General features: G+C 44.1%; 1 protein-coding gene across 1 annotated transcript in view; it reads right to left on the minus strand.

The window, feature by feature from the left end:
* The window catches only part of LOC147441568 (WD repeat-containing protein DWA2-like), a 131,016-nt gene that overhangs the window by 67,367 nt on the left and 48,806 nt on the right, over positions 1-14,843 (minus strand). Inside the window, exons 2-4 of the mRNA XM_086483155.1 lie at positions 6,489-6,572; positions 5,731-5,863; positions 5,530-5,635 (exon numbers count right to left, since the gene is read on the minus strand). Coding sequence (XP_086339281.1) covers positions 5,530-5,635; positions 5,731-5,863; positions 6,489-6,572 — 323 coding nt within the window. The remainder of the gene's footprint in view (positions 1-5,529; positions 5,636-5,730; positions 5,864-6,488; positions 6,573-14,843) is intronic.

Genomic DNA, 14,843 nt, shown 5'->3' on the forward strand with positions numbered 1-14,843 from the left:
TGATGTGCATATCCGTTTAGAAGCATCAATTTTCAGCCAGCCCTCTTTTTCTATTTTGAGCATATGTGACCTTGTGCGTATCAAAGAGATGGCTCTTCGTGCCATGTGGGGCATGGGTGTTCGTATGTGGGCCTGGGCTTCCATTGGGTTTGTGCTATAGCCTTCCCAATACTTTGTGTTTACATGCTTGCAATAGTATTCAAATTTCGAGCGGTGTTGCGTTGTCTTCCACTTGGTGTGGAGGCTATTTAGTAATGCAATTTCAAAATTCAGCATGTGTTCTCCCTCCTTGCCCTCCTCTATAAGCATGTCCACATATGTCTCTACATTCCATTTAGCGAACCATTTCTTGATGTCCTGTATGAGGCTCGATGACAGAAATTTGCTTTTTTTTGTCTTTTGCGGCACACATCCTGTTAATCATCTCTCTCTCTCTCTCTCTCTCTCGCTCTCTCTCTCTCTCCTACAATCATCAACATGACTCTAGAAGAAGAACAACGAAGGAAAACTAGAGCTTTGCATATAAGAGTAACCGGTCTAAAAGACCGAGATGATGTGGAAGGGGAAGTTGAAGAACTTCTCCGCATGATGGGTAGTGAGGCTACTCATACAAAGGCATGGAGGGTGGGGAAGAAGACACAAGGCAATGGGGAGACTTCAAAAGGGAGAGCTCTAATCATCCGTTTCCCATCCATGGAGGCAAAGAAGGACTTCTTGAAGAAACGTCCTATACTAAAGAAAACGGGCATATTCCTTGGAGATGACCTCACTCTCACATAGCTTGCGCATATGAGAGAGGTAATGCCAGAGATTCAAGCGGCAAGGGAGAAGGGAAAGACGGCCTTCTACAGAGATGGCCGGGTTGTGATTGTAGAGCGGCGCTCCACATGATGGTGCGAGACCCGTGGGACCACCCTCAAAGTTGACACGTGGAATTGTAATGGATCTATGCGACTTGATGTGGGCGCCTTTGAGGATAGTTTCAAGGGAAGAGACATCGTCTTCTACTCTGAGACACATCAGGCCCATGGGCAGTCTATGCCTCACATCAGTGGATATAGATGGGAGACTGCCTATAGACAGGGGAGACGATCAGAGCGCAGAGGGCGGGGATCAGGAGGAGTGGCAGTGTTATTCAGGGAGGAGTTGCAGCCATTGATACATATAGCCCGCAGAGATGAGCAAGCTAGGTACATGTGGGTGAGGCTGAGAGCAGAGACAGGCAGATATCTTTACATTGCTATTTGCTACTTTCCCCCGAGCACGTCAGTGTATGCACCACCCAGAGGGCAGTCCCCTTTCTCTATTTTGGATGATGACATATGGGAGTTCTCTAGAGATGGTGACATCATCATTCTAGGGGATTTCAATGCTAGGACTGCCCATCATCAGACAGTATTTTATGATACTTCAGAGGAGATGCTGAGAGAGCTGGATGCTGCAGAGACAGGCCTATCCAGACTATCACATGATGGAGAACACACTGAGTATGGACGACACTTGATAGACATGGGGACTGCACATGGATTGGCCATCTTGAATTGCCTACAGAGATTTCCCGCCTCAGGGGGTTTTACATGCTTTCCACACAGACATGGAGCCAGCACAGTGGACCATGTCATGGCCCAGCCGAGCCTCATCTCTAGTATCCAGGATCTCACGATTGGACCCAGACCTGTTGGTGTGGCAGTGGATCATGCTCTTGTGTCAATGACCATCTCCTTTCAGTTTAGTGTAGCACACAGGCTACAGACAACAGCCCCTACTCGCTACACCTTCACGCGGGAGACAGACTCTGTATACATAGATGGGATCTACAGCCGCCTATGCACAGAGGAGCCACGGCGACCTCTGGAGGAGCTTACTACTATATTGACACAGACACTACATGATGCAGCAGCAGAGGCATACCCACATACCCAGCCTGAGCAGAGACGCCGTTCGGGGAGCATGCCCCAGAACAGTTGGTATGATGAGAAATGACGGGACACTAGAGCTAGACTTCAGAGGGAGGTGCTCTTGGGGGACATCACTCACAGACAGTCACAGATTGACTTCCGACGCCTAGTGCGGCGGAAGAAGAGGGCATTTTTGACTCGGCTAGAGCACGATCTATATCAGCTGTTCTTGAGTCAGGACTCACGTGAGGCATGGCGGCTCTTTCAGGAGCACTCTCCCCCCCCCGCCATCACTTCTACAGAGGACTGGGGCCAGTACACATCATCTCTGTACACAGTTCCTGAGCAGCCCCCCCTTCCCGACCCCCCCCGATCCATGCCCACACACATGTGCTTTTTTCACCGCAGAGATGGTGAGGAAGGCCATTGACAGGATGAGGACTGGGAGAGCCTACGATCATGATGGTTTAGTGGCTGAGCATTTCACACATGCCAGAGATCTACTAGCAGAGCTTCTAGCAGTGATGTTTAACCGTGCCATGTGTGAGGGCTTGCCTAATACTTGGAGCCTATCTACTATTGTACCTATCTTCAAGTCGAGAGACCCTATGGAGCCTGGGAATTATCGCACTATCATGATTGGACACACATTGGCACGGTTGTACGCATCTATTCTTGAGCAGCAGCTGAGTAGATGGGCAGAGAGGGAGGGGATATGCGCAGCCGGGCAAGCAGGGTTCAGGAGGGGTTTTTCTACTCTTGACCATATCTTGACACTCAAAGCCATCATTGAGGAGGGTAGATCGCGTGGGAAACGGATCTATTGTAGCTTTGTGGATTTCCGCAAAGCTTTTGACACAGTGCCTAGAGCTAGATTGATGCGCAGATTACAGCAGATGGGAGTACCCACAGAGCTCATTTGGGGGGTCATGGCATTATACAGGTCAATAGTGGGGCAGGTACGCACCTCAGAGGGTCTATCTACCCCGATTCACTCCACTATTGGGGTGAAGCAGGGATGCCCGCTCTCTCCTACTCTATTTGGTATGTATGTGGATGAGGTTTCTCACTACATTGAGAGAGATGGTGATAGAGGTGCACAGCTGGCAAGGACATGGATTCCATTATTGTTATATGCTGATGATATTGTGTTGATCTCCGACTCTCCGGAGGGGATGCAAAGTCACTTGGATGCTTTGAATAGGTTTGCTCAGGAAAGTGGTTTGTCCGTCAACCTTGGTAAAACCAAGGTCATGGTATTTAATACCACCCCACAGTGGATCAGGAGGTCAGCACCAGCATTCACATATGGCCAGGCGACTGTGGAGTATATAGATGCGTACACTTACCTCAGAGTGGTTTTTAGTGGGCCAGCATTTTCATTGAGGAGGGCAGCAAAGACTATACTGACCAGAGCCCATGCAGCATTGGGTAGATTGGAAAGGATGTGCTCACAGGTTCAGTTTCAGGAGCCTAGGACGAAGCTCTGGCTCTTTGACACTCTGGTGGCTTCTGCATTACTTTATGGAGCTGAGATCTGGGGACCTTCGTTAGATCATCACCGGAGGACAGGCCGCAATGATGGATGGGGGGACATGGAGAAGCCTCTGGTCTCTATGATCTCGCGGCTCATTAGAGCCAAGGTCTCAGTACCACGTGCTATTGTTCGAGCAGAGCTAGCTGCCCCCCCACTAGTGGTTGAGGCGCTCACCAGATCGGTCTCCTTCATACACCGCATGTGGGAACTTCCCAGAGACAGATATGCCCGCCTTGCACTTGAGTCCTCTCGACAGTTAGCCATGCAGGGAGATACAGCATGCTGGTATGGGGAGATGACATCATGGTTTCAGGCGCATGGGTTCAGCATAGACAGATTGCCTCCCTTCCAGTACTCACTGGATGCACCCTCTCTGACTCTTACACAGTCCGAGATCACCAGGCTCATCCGCCGGGACTTGACTCAGCTAGACACCAGGAGGACATATATACAGCCAGCACAGGAGCTGGGCACGAAGATGGCTTTCTACGGAGAGCATCTCCTCCAGCTTACGGTTGATGGCTTTGTGACGAGGCCGAGATACATGGACAGCCACTTGTCTCATGGGATACGATGAGCTATCGGCCAGATACGTACATCTTCACACCAGCTGCGGATCGAGACTGGGAGATACAGCGGAGTACCAGCAGAGGCCAGGACATGCCCCCTATGTGACATCGAGCCTGAGACAAAGTTGCACTACACATGCCACTGCCCCGTCTACTACAAGATACGAGGCCGCTTCCATTGCTTGTTCAGAGAGGGCTTTGGACCATTCTCCAAAGTCATGCAGTACGAGGATCAGAGATGCTTGGGTTTGTTTTTGCTCGAGCTACGCAGACACAGAGAGAGCCTGATGAGAGGAGAGGCTAGCCAGTCCCAGAGACAGATCACAGATTTCTTTAGAGCTGCCACTGGACACCCGGAGGAGTTACTACCACAGCAGAGCTCATCATCTCACACCAGAGGCACACTGATCGACCGAGCGACTGAGCTTGGAAGATCCAGATGCCCACGACTGCGGAGGACTACACAGCATCGACGGAGGCTGCATCAGAGGATTCGGATCACTTTGGCTCGACATGCACGACGCTCGGTCAGACTACTGACCATGGAGGAGATTGATGAGATCTGCCAGCGACCGATGCTGGATCTCTTGTGATCTAGCTATCCCAGCTAGCTGATGTTCACACATAGTAGTTTAGGATTCCATAGTATTTTTTTGTGACATTTGTCATTTCATTTTTGTCATTGTTGTCATCTTGTTACTCTGACTCTGACTTTGTATCAGATCCACCACATTGTAACTTTCTGGTCTCATAGGTCACTTTGGCCTTTTGAAGACGTTAATATAACATTTCATTCCATTTCATTTCTCTCTCTTTTTCTTTTGGGCAAGAAAGGGGCTCTATCGTGTGTACATAAGAGACCTCTAGAGATGCACAATGGCCTATCACCCAGAGGAAGTACAAAAGTGGGCTAACAAGGTGTGAACTATATATACGTCAAGGTGGCCTATATGATGAATGTAAAAGGAACCACTGAGGGGCTGCATGACGTTACAAACTGCTGACGTGTCAAGCCACTCAAGAACGGAGCCAACCTGCAGATCTCGGTCGAGGAGCCTAAACCCAAGTGTAAGCGATGCAATGGCAAGTCACAGTGTTGCATGCAACAACAATCCAGTTTCCGCCCACGGCCATGAGCACTTTGCCTCTTCAATTCCATCCCGATCCTTTCAAGGGGGAGCAAAAGGAGTGTGAAGAGACCGCTATCAAGTCCTCGTTGGTGAAATGGACAGGCTACTTTGTTTTGTACAATACTCTATAGCCATCTCTAGATAACAAGCAATGGATACGAAGTAAGCCCGCATCTAGATGCAAAAAGTAGGTCTTACGTCTCAAAGCACCCTGACTTGAACCTGTTTCTCTGTTAGATTCCTTACGTTGTTGTGCACAAGAATCTTCACTAAGGTTGTCAACTTACATACTAATAATCAACTCATTGAATTTGGAACTGTGCCTTTCTACACAAGATAGCACATACTACGACCTAATAGCCTGCCTGCTTTTCCTGCATGACAAAGACGCATACCATTTTATCTTCTTTGTGTGTCCATTAAGGTCTGCCAACTTTTCCAGCTGACTTGATCTCTTTGAATGATCTGGCAACCTCCAAACAGAGGCCCCAAAATCTCCAGCTGCAAGTTATTCAATAAGGATGGCAGAAAAATACCTTATGTAAAGAAAGAGCCACTCTCAACTTGAATAAATATTGGCAGGTTGATTTATTTACCTGATGCATGCACGGTTGAGAAAATCAAGGGATCAAAGGGACAGCTTGCTAAATCCCAGATCTCATGCTGATGAGCATAGAGACCCTCACATGTGACATCTCCGGTACTTGCAGAGTACTTGACTAGGTGAACCTGCGTCAAAAATAAGCACGTCGACAGGAAAAGCGCATGCAGAAAATAACTCAACTGCCGCTTCCAAGCTCTTCCTAATCCCAGAGAGGCACAAAGCCAATAAAACTTGCATAGACATTATCACACCTCAACAGTCTTTTCCTTCTGTGCTTGCTAACTCGTGATGCTGCTCTCTCAAAATCGTGGCAATAAAGTGAATGTAAGGCTTGATTTTTTGCACCAAGCAAGAACAAAAGACCACACTGGTATATTGCAATACTGATCGAAACCTTGAAAGTAGTGACTGCTTTTGTAGGATCTCATAAAATACAAACTGCTCATTGTAAATTGTGACGTATGCCTCTCCAAGGAAAGGAGTAAGACAAATAATCAGCAGTGTCAGCATTGATGTAAGGCACAAACCATCTTGTTCCACAAAAATATCGAGCCTATAAGAATTAAAAACTATCAATTTACAATAATCTTCCTTGCTCCAGAATGTAAAATCGACATTTTGTTTTGCCTCTAAATGTTGCAACAGAAAAAACACAGAATCCCAATATCATGTAAACTGAAATATATCTCACAAGCTAAAAGAAACATGGTTACTAAGGAAACTCCAATAACGTTACACAAGTTGTCATACCTCGTTCTCTTCTCGAAGACTTAATGTGCCTACCATAAAGGCAGTTTGTTGTGCATCAGCAGTAACAGCAGATATACATCTAGCCTGCACACAGCAACATTTCACAAATTTTAAATCATCTACCAAGCGAACTACCTCCTAAGAGCAAAAAACAGAGTATGACTTTAAAAAATTACACACAAACAATACAATCAATCAACAATGTGAACTTCTAGAAAAAGAAAACGTAACGGGTCAATTCAAATAAAAAGAACATATATATCTTCATAAGGTCAGAAAAGTTTGCACTTACGAAGATCAAACAGTCACAAAAATACAAAAACAAGAGACTAATAAAGGAAAAACTAAATCACTTAATTTGTTACTAAACAAAACTAGATAAGAACAAACCATTATTCACTTGAAAATTCTTTAGAAAAGGCATAAGCAATATAAGTCAAGAGAAGCTTACTTGACTAAAACTTAAAATAAGAACTCAATATTTAAACAAACAAGGATAAGACATCACAAAGACTTAATCCTAGAGTCCAAACTCCACACAACAACTTCTCAAAGAACAAATTCTTAAAACTAAATACTACTACGTACCTACTTAGAAGAGGCAAAACATAACCAAAGAAGTACAACGTTGAAAACTTGACAATATGAGACCTCAACTTCGTTATTCGTCCAAACAGGAAGAATCAGATTATCACCATTATCAATGCCCAGAAGTAGGTGCAAGTTTATATATACCTTAAGAAGATTTAGCCTCTTCTAGGTAGCTTCGTATTAGTATTCATTTCTGGTATTTAGCTTACATTACTTGCAACTTCGCGACTTGTCCAAACAAGAAGAATAAGATTATCATGTTTATCATGCATAGCCTGGACAGAAGCTATGAGTCCATGGCATCCCTACTCAAGTCATCAATGCCCAAGCGTAGGTGTAGGTTTGTATAGAGGTCATTCATGCTTTGAACGTACTCTACAAACCAACGAACTGAGTTTCTATCACCCTCCGATCATGACAGGCATACTCAGCCATAATAAAGGCTAGCATATGTCAAATAAGAGAAAAAATACTAAAAGCTCTAAAGATCTAAACACCAAATTAGTGTGTTACTAAGTCAAACAATAAGTGGGCTTTTAAGCTCCCCACTTTTATTGAATTTACTATTGCTTATTTTGAACATTACAAAGAAAGAAACGTTGAAAACAAACTTACTACGTGTCACGTGCACATCTGACCCCATGTGCATGTGGGCAAGCTAACTCCTACTTCTGGGGTTTGAGACAGCCTAGTAAGTGTTCAAGCACCTTGTGGGCCTGTACAAAGGATGTGCATGTCCAAGCACTTTAGAATAGTTGCATGTACACAGGACATGCATGTCCAAGCACTCTAGAGTAGTTGCATACCCTTTGATTGCACAAGATGTAACAGACTTGGACACTCCAAGTCAAGCATCTACCGCGATAGCACAAATAAATACTTCAAAACAGTTCACAGTTCACAGTTCACAATTGATTCGACACTGGACCGGCGGAGTTTGTGCCTAGAGATATCTCTCTGAGTGGTGAGAAGCCTGCTCACATATTTAAAGATTACAAGGGATGCTAATAGCAGAGCCCAAAAGCTGAAAATCAAAAGCTTTTAAAATAAAGCAAAAGCTTTCTCTCACAAGCTCTCTTGAGCCCCCAAAATAAAGCAAAGGAGCTCTCTCTCTCTCTCTCTCTCTCTCTCTCTCTCTCTCTCTCTCTCTATATATATATATATATATATATATATATATATATATATATATATATATATATATATCTCCTTGTGTAAATAAAGCAGCAAAAGCAATGTCCAAAAGCTGCCGCAAATTGCGGAAGTCCGTACAGCTGCCACATGGCATCCAACCCATGAAAAGCACCGCAGATTCCGGGGCTGCCGTACAGCCAGCCACGTCAGCATTTCCACGTGATTTTTGGGAGTAGCTCTGCCACTGCAAGAGAGAGTGTATGTGTGTTTGGGTTATGCCATGTCACCATTTTGTGACATACCCCCCTCTTGAAAGCATTGTAATCGCCCTCGATTATGCCTGCAAAACAGACAAAAGCCATAAACTGCCTTAGCAGACACTGACTGTTAGTACAGACGCACTAGGAACACACATCTAGCACATGTACCAATCGACAGTCACATCACACGACATCACAGGACATCACATGACCAATCACATTCAACATTCATTCGGATCTTAGACCATGATTTATCGGCAATGCACTTAGCAATCGCATCTAGATCCACTCAAGACCATAGATGCCCGATTGACTAACCCCTATTGTAACCATGTCTATTTGAGATCATTCAGACCGAAATGATGCAATCATTTCGTCTATCAGTTCCTGCACTTAAACAAGTCAAGAACAAGTCAGTTTCATATTTTCCGGGATTCCATTTCATAAAGTTATCTAACAAAATATTGTCAGCTCTCAGTATCCCTGAAGCTCAAAGAGACATCAGTGACTCTAGTATTCAAAAATCGAGGCATTTGTAGACAAAGGAGCGGAGTAACTCCCCTCTTGTGCAAACCCACTGCATCAGATCTCCGGCCAAGCTGAATTATGGGTTCCATTTGGAATAGACTATGCTAAACCAAAAGGTAAAGATTCACATTCCGAGGAATATATGCCAGGTCTTCCGCCTCCATTCGCTTCGCATCCATTGCGAAGTAGGTCTTGAATTTAACCAAGAGCCGTCAGTTCGCTTTACCTTCTTTCTTTCTTTCTATGCCAATTTCTGTTCTGGAACAAGTATCTGCTCGTTTCCGTCCAATTCGGGTTGCATATCTGGCTTTCCATCATCGGGCACATAGCCTTCACAAGGCTTTAAGAGACTCACATGAAAAACATTATGAATCCTCCAAGTATTCTGGCAACTTCGGTCCAAAGGAGATATCGTTTATCTTTTTGGAAAATCTGGAAAGGTCCACACTATCTCATGCTAAGCTTTCAAAGAAACCGCTCCTTTCCATTTTATTCTTTCTCGGGCGTGCCTTCCCATAATGTAAGAGCACCCAATCATTCTCCTTCAATTTCAAATCGCAACGATGGCGATCTGCTGCCTTTTTCTGTCTTTCCTAAAATTTCTGCAAAGCCTTCCGAACCAAGTCCCTCGTGAACTGGTTGGCTTCAAAGAAAAATCTTATCTTTTGTGCTAAGGAAGGGTGAACCCTTGTAGCAAATTCAAGAATCTCAAATGGTACCTTCCCCATCAAAGAGTTAATTGTGTTTCTGTAGGCATATTCCACCAAAGGTAAAAACCTTTCCCAAGTAGTCTTCTGATCCAACAAAGAAGACTTCAACAAATCCAGTACCACTAAATTAGCAATCTCTCATTGCCCGTCAGTCTGCGGGTGGAACGAAAATTGCAACCACGTGCCTATGTTCTCCCAAATAGCCATCCGAAACAAACTCGTGAACTTGGGGTCCCTGTCGGAGACAATCGTCTCATGCATGCCATGTAATTGTCATGGATGCTTGAGAGTAAGTCGTTGCCTGCATTATCACTAGAAGAATCTAGAAGGATCCAAAATATTCTAGAAGGTTCTAAAAGTATCAAGAAGATTCTAGAAGTTTCTAGAAGCTTGAAGAAGATTCTGGAAGAATCTAAAAGTCTCTAGAAATCTCTAGAAGGATCCAGAATATTCTAGAAGGTTCTAAAAGTATTAAAAAGATTCTAGAAGTTTCTAGAAGCTTGAAGAAGATTCTCGAAGAATCTAGAAGTCTCTAGAAAGCTCTAGAAAGTTGAAGAAGGATCCAAAAGGTTCTAGAAGAACTAGAAGGATCAAGAAGGTTCTAGAAGATTCTAACCTCCTCAAGGAGAACCTAGAAAGTCCTAACCTCCTCAAGCACTAGTATAAATAGGGGTCTTGGGTCACAAGCCCATCAGTCTTGCCAACACAAGTTGTGAGCCTCCTATGAAAAAATCCTTCTGCTAGTTCTTATGTTCAAGTATTGTCCTTGCAATCAAGCCTTGTCTTGTACTCAAGTCATGTAATCCAAGTCTTGTATCTAGCTCTCTTAATAAAGTATTAAGTCTTGTAATCAATATTAAGCCTATCATCAAGTCCCAAGTTCTTGTACATTGTGAGCGCCTCCACTTGCTCTCTTCTAGCTCTATACGCGCCCATAACAGTTTGGCAAGACTCACATCATGGCTTACCTAGCCATGCAACAATCTATTTTGGAAAGCATTGCATCCACCTTGCAAAAGGTGCAACAACAAATTCAAGAGCTACACGCACAACGGAAAGAAGAAAAATCACACTTGCCAAGTCTAGTGGTGCAAGAGCTTCAACCCCCATCCCATTCCCAAGAGCTTCAACCTGCAGTGCAAGAACTCCATAAAGCCACTATATACCAAAATCCACCCATGATTTTGGCTAGTTCAAGGGGTCAAGTAGAGAAACCACACTTTCCAAGTCCAATAGTGCGAGAGCCTCAATCACCAGTTCAAGAAGACAATACGTTCAAAAATCTTCCCGTGGTTTCAGCTAGTTCACCACAACAAAGGAAGGATCTGGAGGACAACTTTCCTGAAAAGTATAATGGGATAGGATCGAATTTTAGAGGCTTCTTCCAACAAGCGGAGCTGTTTATATGCATGCAACCAAAGCTTTGTTCGGATGGTTCTTCTAAAATTATCTCATTGGTGCACTTCTCTCAACACACTTTGGAGAAGTAGTTGTTGAAACCAAGCTTAGCAAGCTACGTCAAGGCTATCACCCTTCTTCATTCATTGGGAAAGGAATGGGAAAGATTTTCTTTGAGGACATTTACCGCTATCATGGACTTCCAAGTGACATTGTTTCAAATCAAGGATCAGAGTTGCTATCAAGCTTTTGGAAAGACTTGTTCAAGATTCAAGTTGTAAAGATTAACCTCTCTTAATCCAATCATCCACAAAGTGATGGACAAACAAAGGGGGTGAATCAAGCCGTAGAGCAGTATCATCGATGCACAATAAACTATCATCAACACCTAATGATGGATGTCTACATGAATCATCAAGTGAAAAATCGGACTGCCATAAAATTAGCCACACATCTACAAAGCATTCACAAAGAATTGACAGTAAATATCAGAAGAGCTCATCAGAGATATAAAGCTAGTGTGGACAAACATCAAATGCAGCATCCACTATACGAGATTAAGAATCGAGTGTGGCTTCTCCACCATGATCTACGTTCATCTCACCCTTTGCAAAAGCTAGTTTATTAAAGACTTGGACCATTCAAGATAGTTGGCCAAGTGAATCCAATCACATATCATCTCCAATTCCACAGTCTATGCAGATTTATGCAATCTTCCATGTTTTAGTACTTGGGTCTTCTCATTGGTCCAAACTTCATGAGTTCCATCAACAGCATCCATGGAAGCCCCAGTCAAGGAACACCACCGCTCCTCGTGGAACTCATCGCTAGAGGAGGGGGTAATGTCATGGATGCTTGAGAGTAAGTCGTTGCCTGCAGTATCACTAGAAGACTCTAGAAGAATCTAGAAGGTTCTAAAAGTATCAAGAAGATTCTAGAAGCTTGAAGAAGAATCTAGAAGTCTCTAGAAATCTCTAGAAGGATCCAGAATATTCTAGAAGGTTCTGAAAGTATTAAGAAGATTCTAGAAGTTTCTAGAAGCTTGAAGAAGATTCTCGAAGAATCTAGAAGTCTCTAGAAAGCTCTAGAAAGTTGAAGAATCCAGAAGGTTCTAGAAGAACTAGAAGGATCAAGAAGGTTCTAGAAGATTCTAACCTCCTCAAGGAGAACCTAGAAAGTCCTAACCTCCTCAAGCACTAGTATAAATAGGGGTCTTGGGCCACAAGCCCCTCAGTCTTGCCAACACCAGTTGTGAGCCTCCCATGAGGAAATCCCTCTTCTAGTTCTCATGTTCAAGTCTTGTCCTTGCAATCAAGCCTTGTCTTGTACTCAAGTCATGTAATCCAAGTCTTGTATCCAGCTCTCTTAATAAAGTATTAAGTCTTGTAATCAATATTAAGCCTATCATTAAGTCCCAAGTTCTTGTACATTGTGAGAGCCTCCACTTGCTCTCTGCTAGCTCTATACGCGCCCATAACAGTGATCTGAAGACCTGGGCAATAAACAATCGTGCCCACGCTATGTTCTCGGGAGATGAAAAATGAAATCCATTGCAATATTTTCCCAAGGGCGGGTGGGTATGGGTAAAGGCTGTAACAATCCCTGTGCTTTATGCCTGTCAAACTCGACCTTCTGGCATACCAAGCAGTTGCGCACAAACTCGTCCACATCCTTCTTGAGTCTTGGCCAAAAGAAGTATCTCTCTACCCCTTTCAAGGTGGTAGCAATGCCGCAGTAACCCATAAAAGGCGGACAGTGGCATTCGGTTAGAACCTTTTCCCTCAACGGCTATGTAACGCACAACATGGTTTTCTTCATCATGTAGCCATCCCAAATGGAATAGTCCGCTGCTATCTCCCTTTTCTGTATTCAACTGAATATTTCTGCAAAATTTGTATCTGTGGCGTACTGACCGACCATATCCTCGAAGTTTCTATGATGTGTCGCGGAAATAGCCAGAACCAACGGCTTTCGAGACAAAGTATTTGCCACCAATTTCTTCTATCCCTGCACATGGACAATCCAGAAGTAAACCATGACAAGATGTCTACCCACCCCATCTACTTTTTCCGATAGCTGCTTCCATGACAAGAAGTAGCGTAAACTCCCATCATCTGTGAAAACCGTAATATCGGCTCCGAGTAGGTAATGTAGCCATTGAATAAGAGCATGGATAGCCACCAAAAGCTCTTTCTCACATATCTGTACTGTCAATTCTCGCCTTGAGAACAATCTGCTCTTGTCACAAGACAGGCACCACGTGCCAATAGAAAAGAATAGACTAAACAGACTTTTAGCACTTCAATAACCATTGAACTGAAAAAGAGAGACGATACGCGACACGGAGTGGCGGAATTCCACCCCAGAGAGTATTGGCCCCAAACATTGGCGCCCCTTTCGGTATTTCTTTATATTGCATCAACACAGTACAAGCCGGTACTCCAGACTCTACACCTTCTCCAAGAAGCTTGCCAGAGAATGAGCACTAACCTCATATTTAAAGGCCCTTGGCCTGAAAAGCAGTTTACATGAAAAGCCTTCAAACTCAAAAACTTCTGGTCCAAAAAGCAATGCCAAAAGTTGCCAGCGTAATTACGGAAATCCGTACAGTTGCCACGTCATCAGCCAGTGCAAAGCGCGGAAATCCGTTGCCACATCATCATGTCAGTGCAATTTTCGGAAACTGCCACGTCATCAGCTGCAGGTCTTGCTTTATTTTAATCTTTATGTCACTTGGGGCCCCATCGGACGGGGTCCCCATAAGTTGGTAGGACTTCTTTTGTTACTTGCTCTTCTTAGGGTTTAGGCCCCTCGGCTGGCATCAGTAAGTTGGCTCCATTCTTTAGGCTTTGACACGTCAGCAGTTTGTGGCATCTCCCCTTCTTGAAAGAGAGTAATCGTCCGCGATTACAGCATATCTACAAAACAACTCAAGTTAGCTCAAAAATTTCCGAGGGTCATTCCAAGGGACATTCCGAGGGACAATCAGTTTGCTCTTTTTGTTAAGGAGTTAGCTTCTCCTTTCAGCTCTTTTGATGAAGGAGTTAGCTTCTCCTTTCAGTTCTTTTGATCAAGGAGTTAGCTTCTCCTTTCGTCTAGATCGGAACTCTTGATATTCCGGCGTAGTAAAATTAGCCCTCACACCCAGACCGTATTGATCTTCCACGGGTGTCTTGATGCACTAACATTACATACCCAGGCAATCTCATCCAATTAGGAATATTCAGTAATTGGCACATCACAATGCAACACAAATGCTGACATATACATATTACAAGACACAACAAACAACGCCGTTGAGTACTCCCCCGAGACAAACGGTCTGCGGTATGAAGCTACTCAACGACTACCTCGTCATTCCCCCCGCAAATAACCTAAAAAGGTCCGGGCCATGAGCTCAGAGGACTGTACAACCAAACGCTCCCCAGACCACAGTCTGCATTGCTTGGAGGTTCAAGCCTACAACCAAACGCTCTCCATGCATCGGCCTGCGTCGTTCGGAGGTTTTCTAGCATACAACAAAACGCTCCCCATGCATCGGCCTGCGTCATTCCGAGGTCCAAACAATACCAAAACAGTATTTCTCACTTCTCCACCCGGGAGTAAAATCACCAATCATTGAAACCGGCACCAAGACAGGTTTAAAACAGATAGCATCCATTTCAAAAAAATTTCAAACAATACTTTCTCAAACAATGTTCAAAAAGTATCTAAGTAGAAAACAACTAGAGAGG

The sequence above is a fragment of the Adiantum capillus-veneris genome, chromosome 15 (assembly GCF_014529385.1).
Source record: "Adiantum capillus-veneris isolate H3 chromosome 15, ASM1452938v2, whole genome shotgun sequence".
NCBI lineage: Eukaryota > Viridiplantae > Streptophyta > Polypodiopsida > Polypodiales > Pteridaceae > Adiantum > Adiantum capillus-veneris.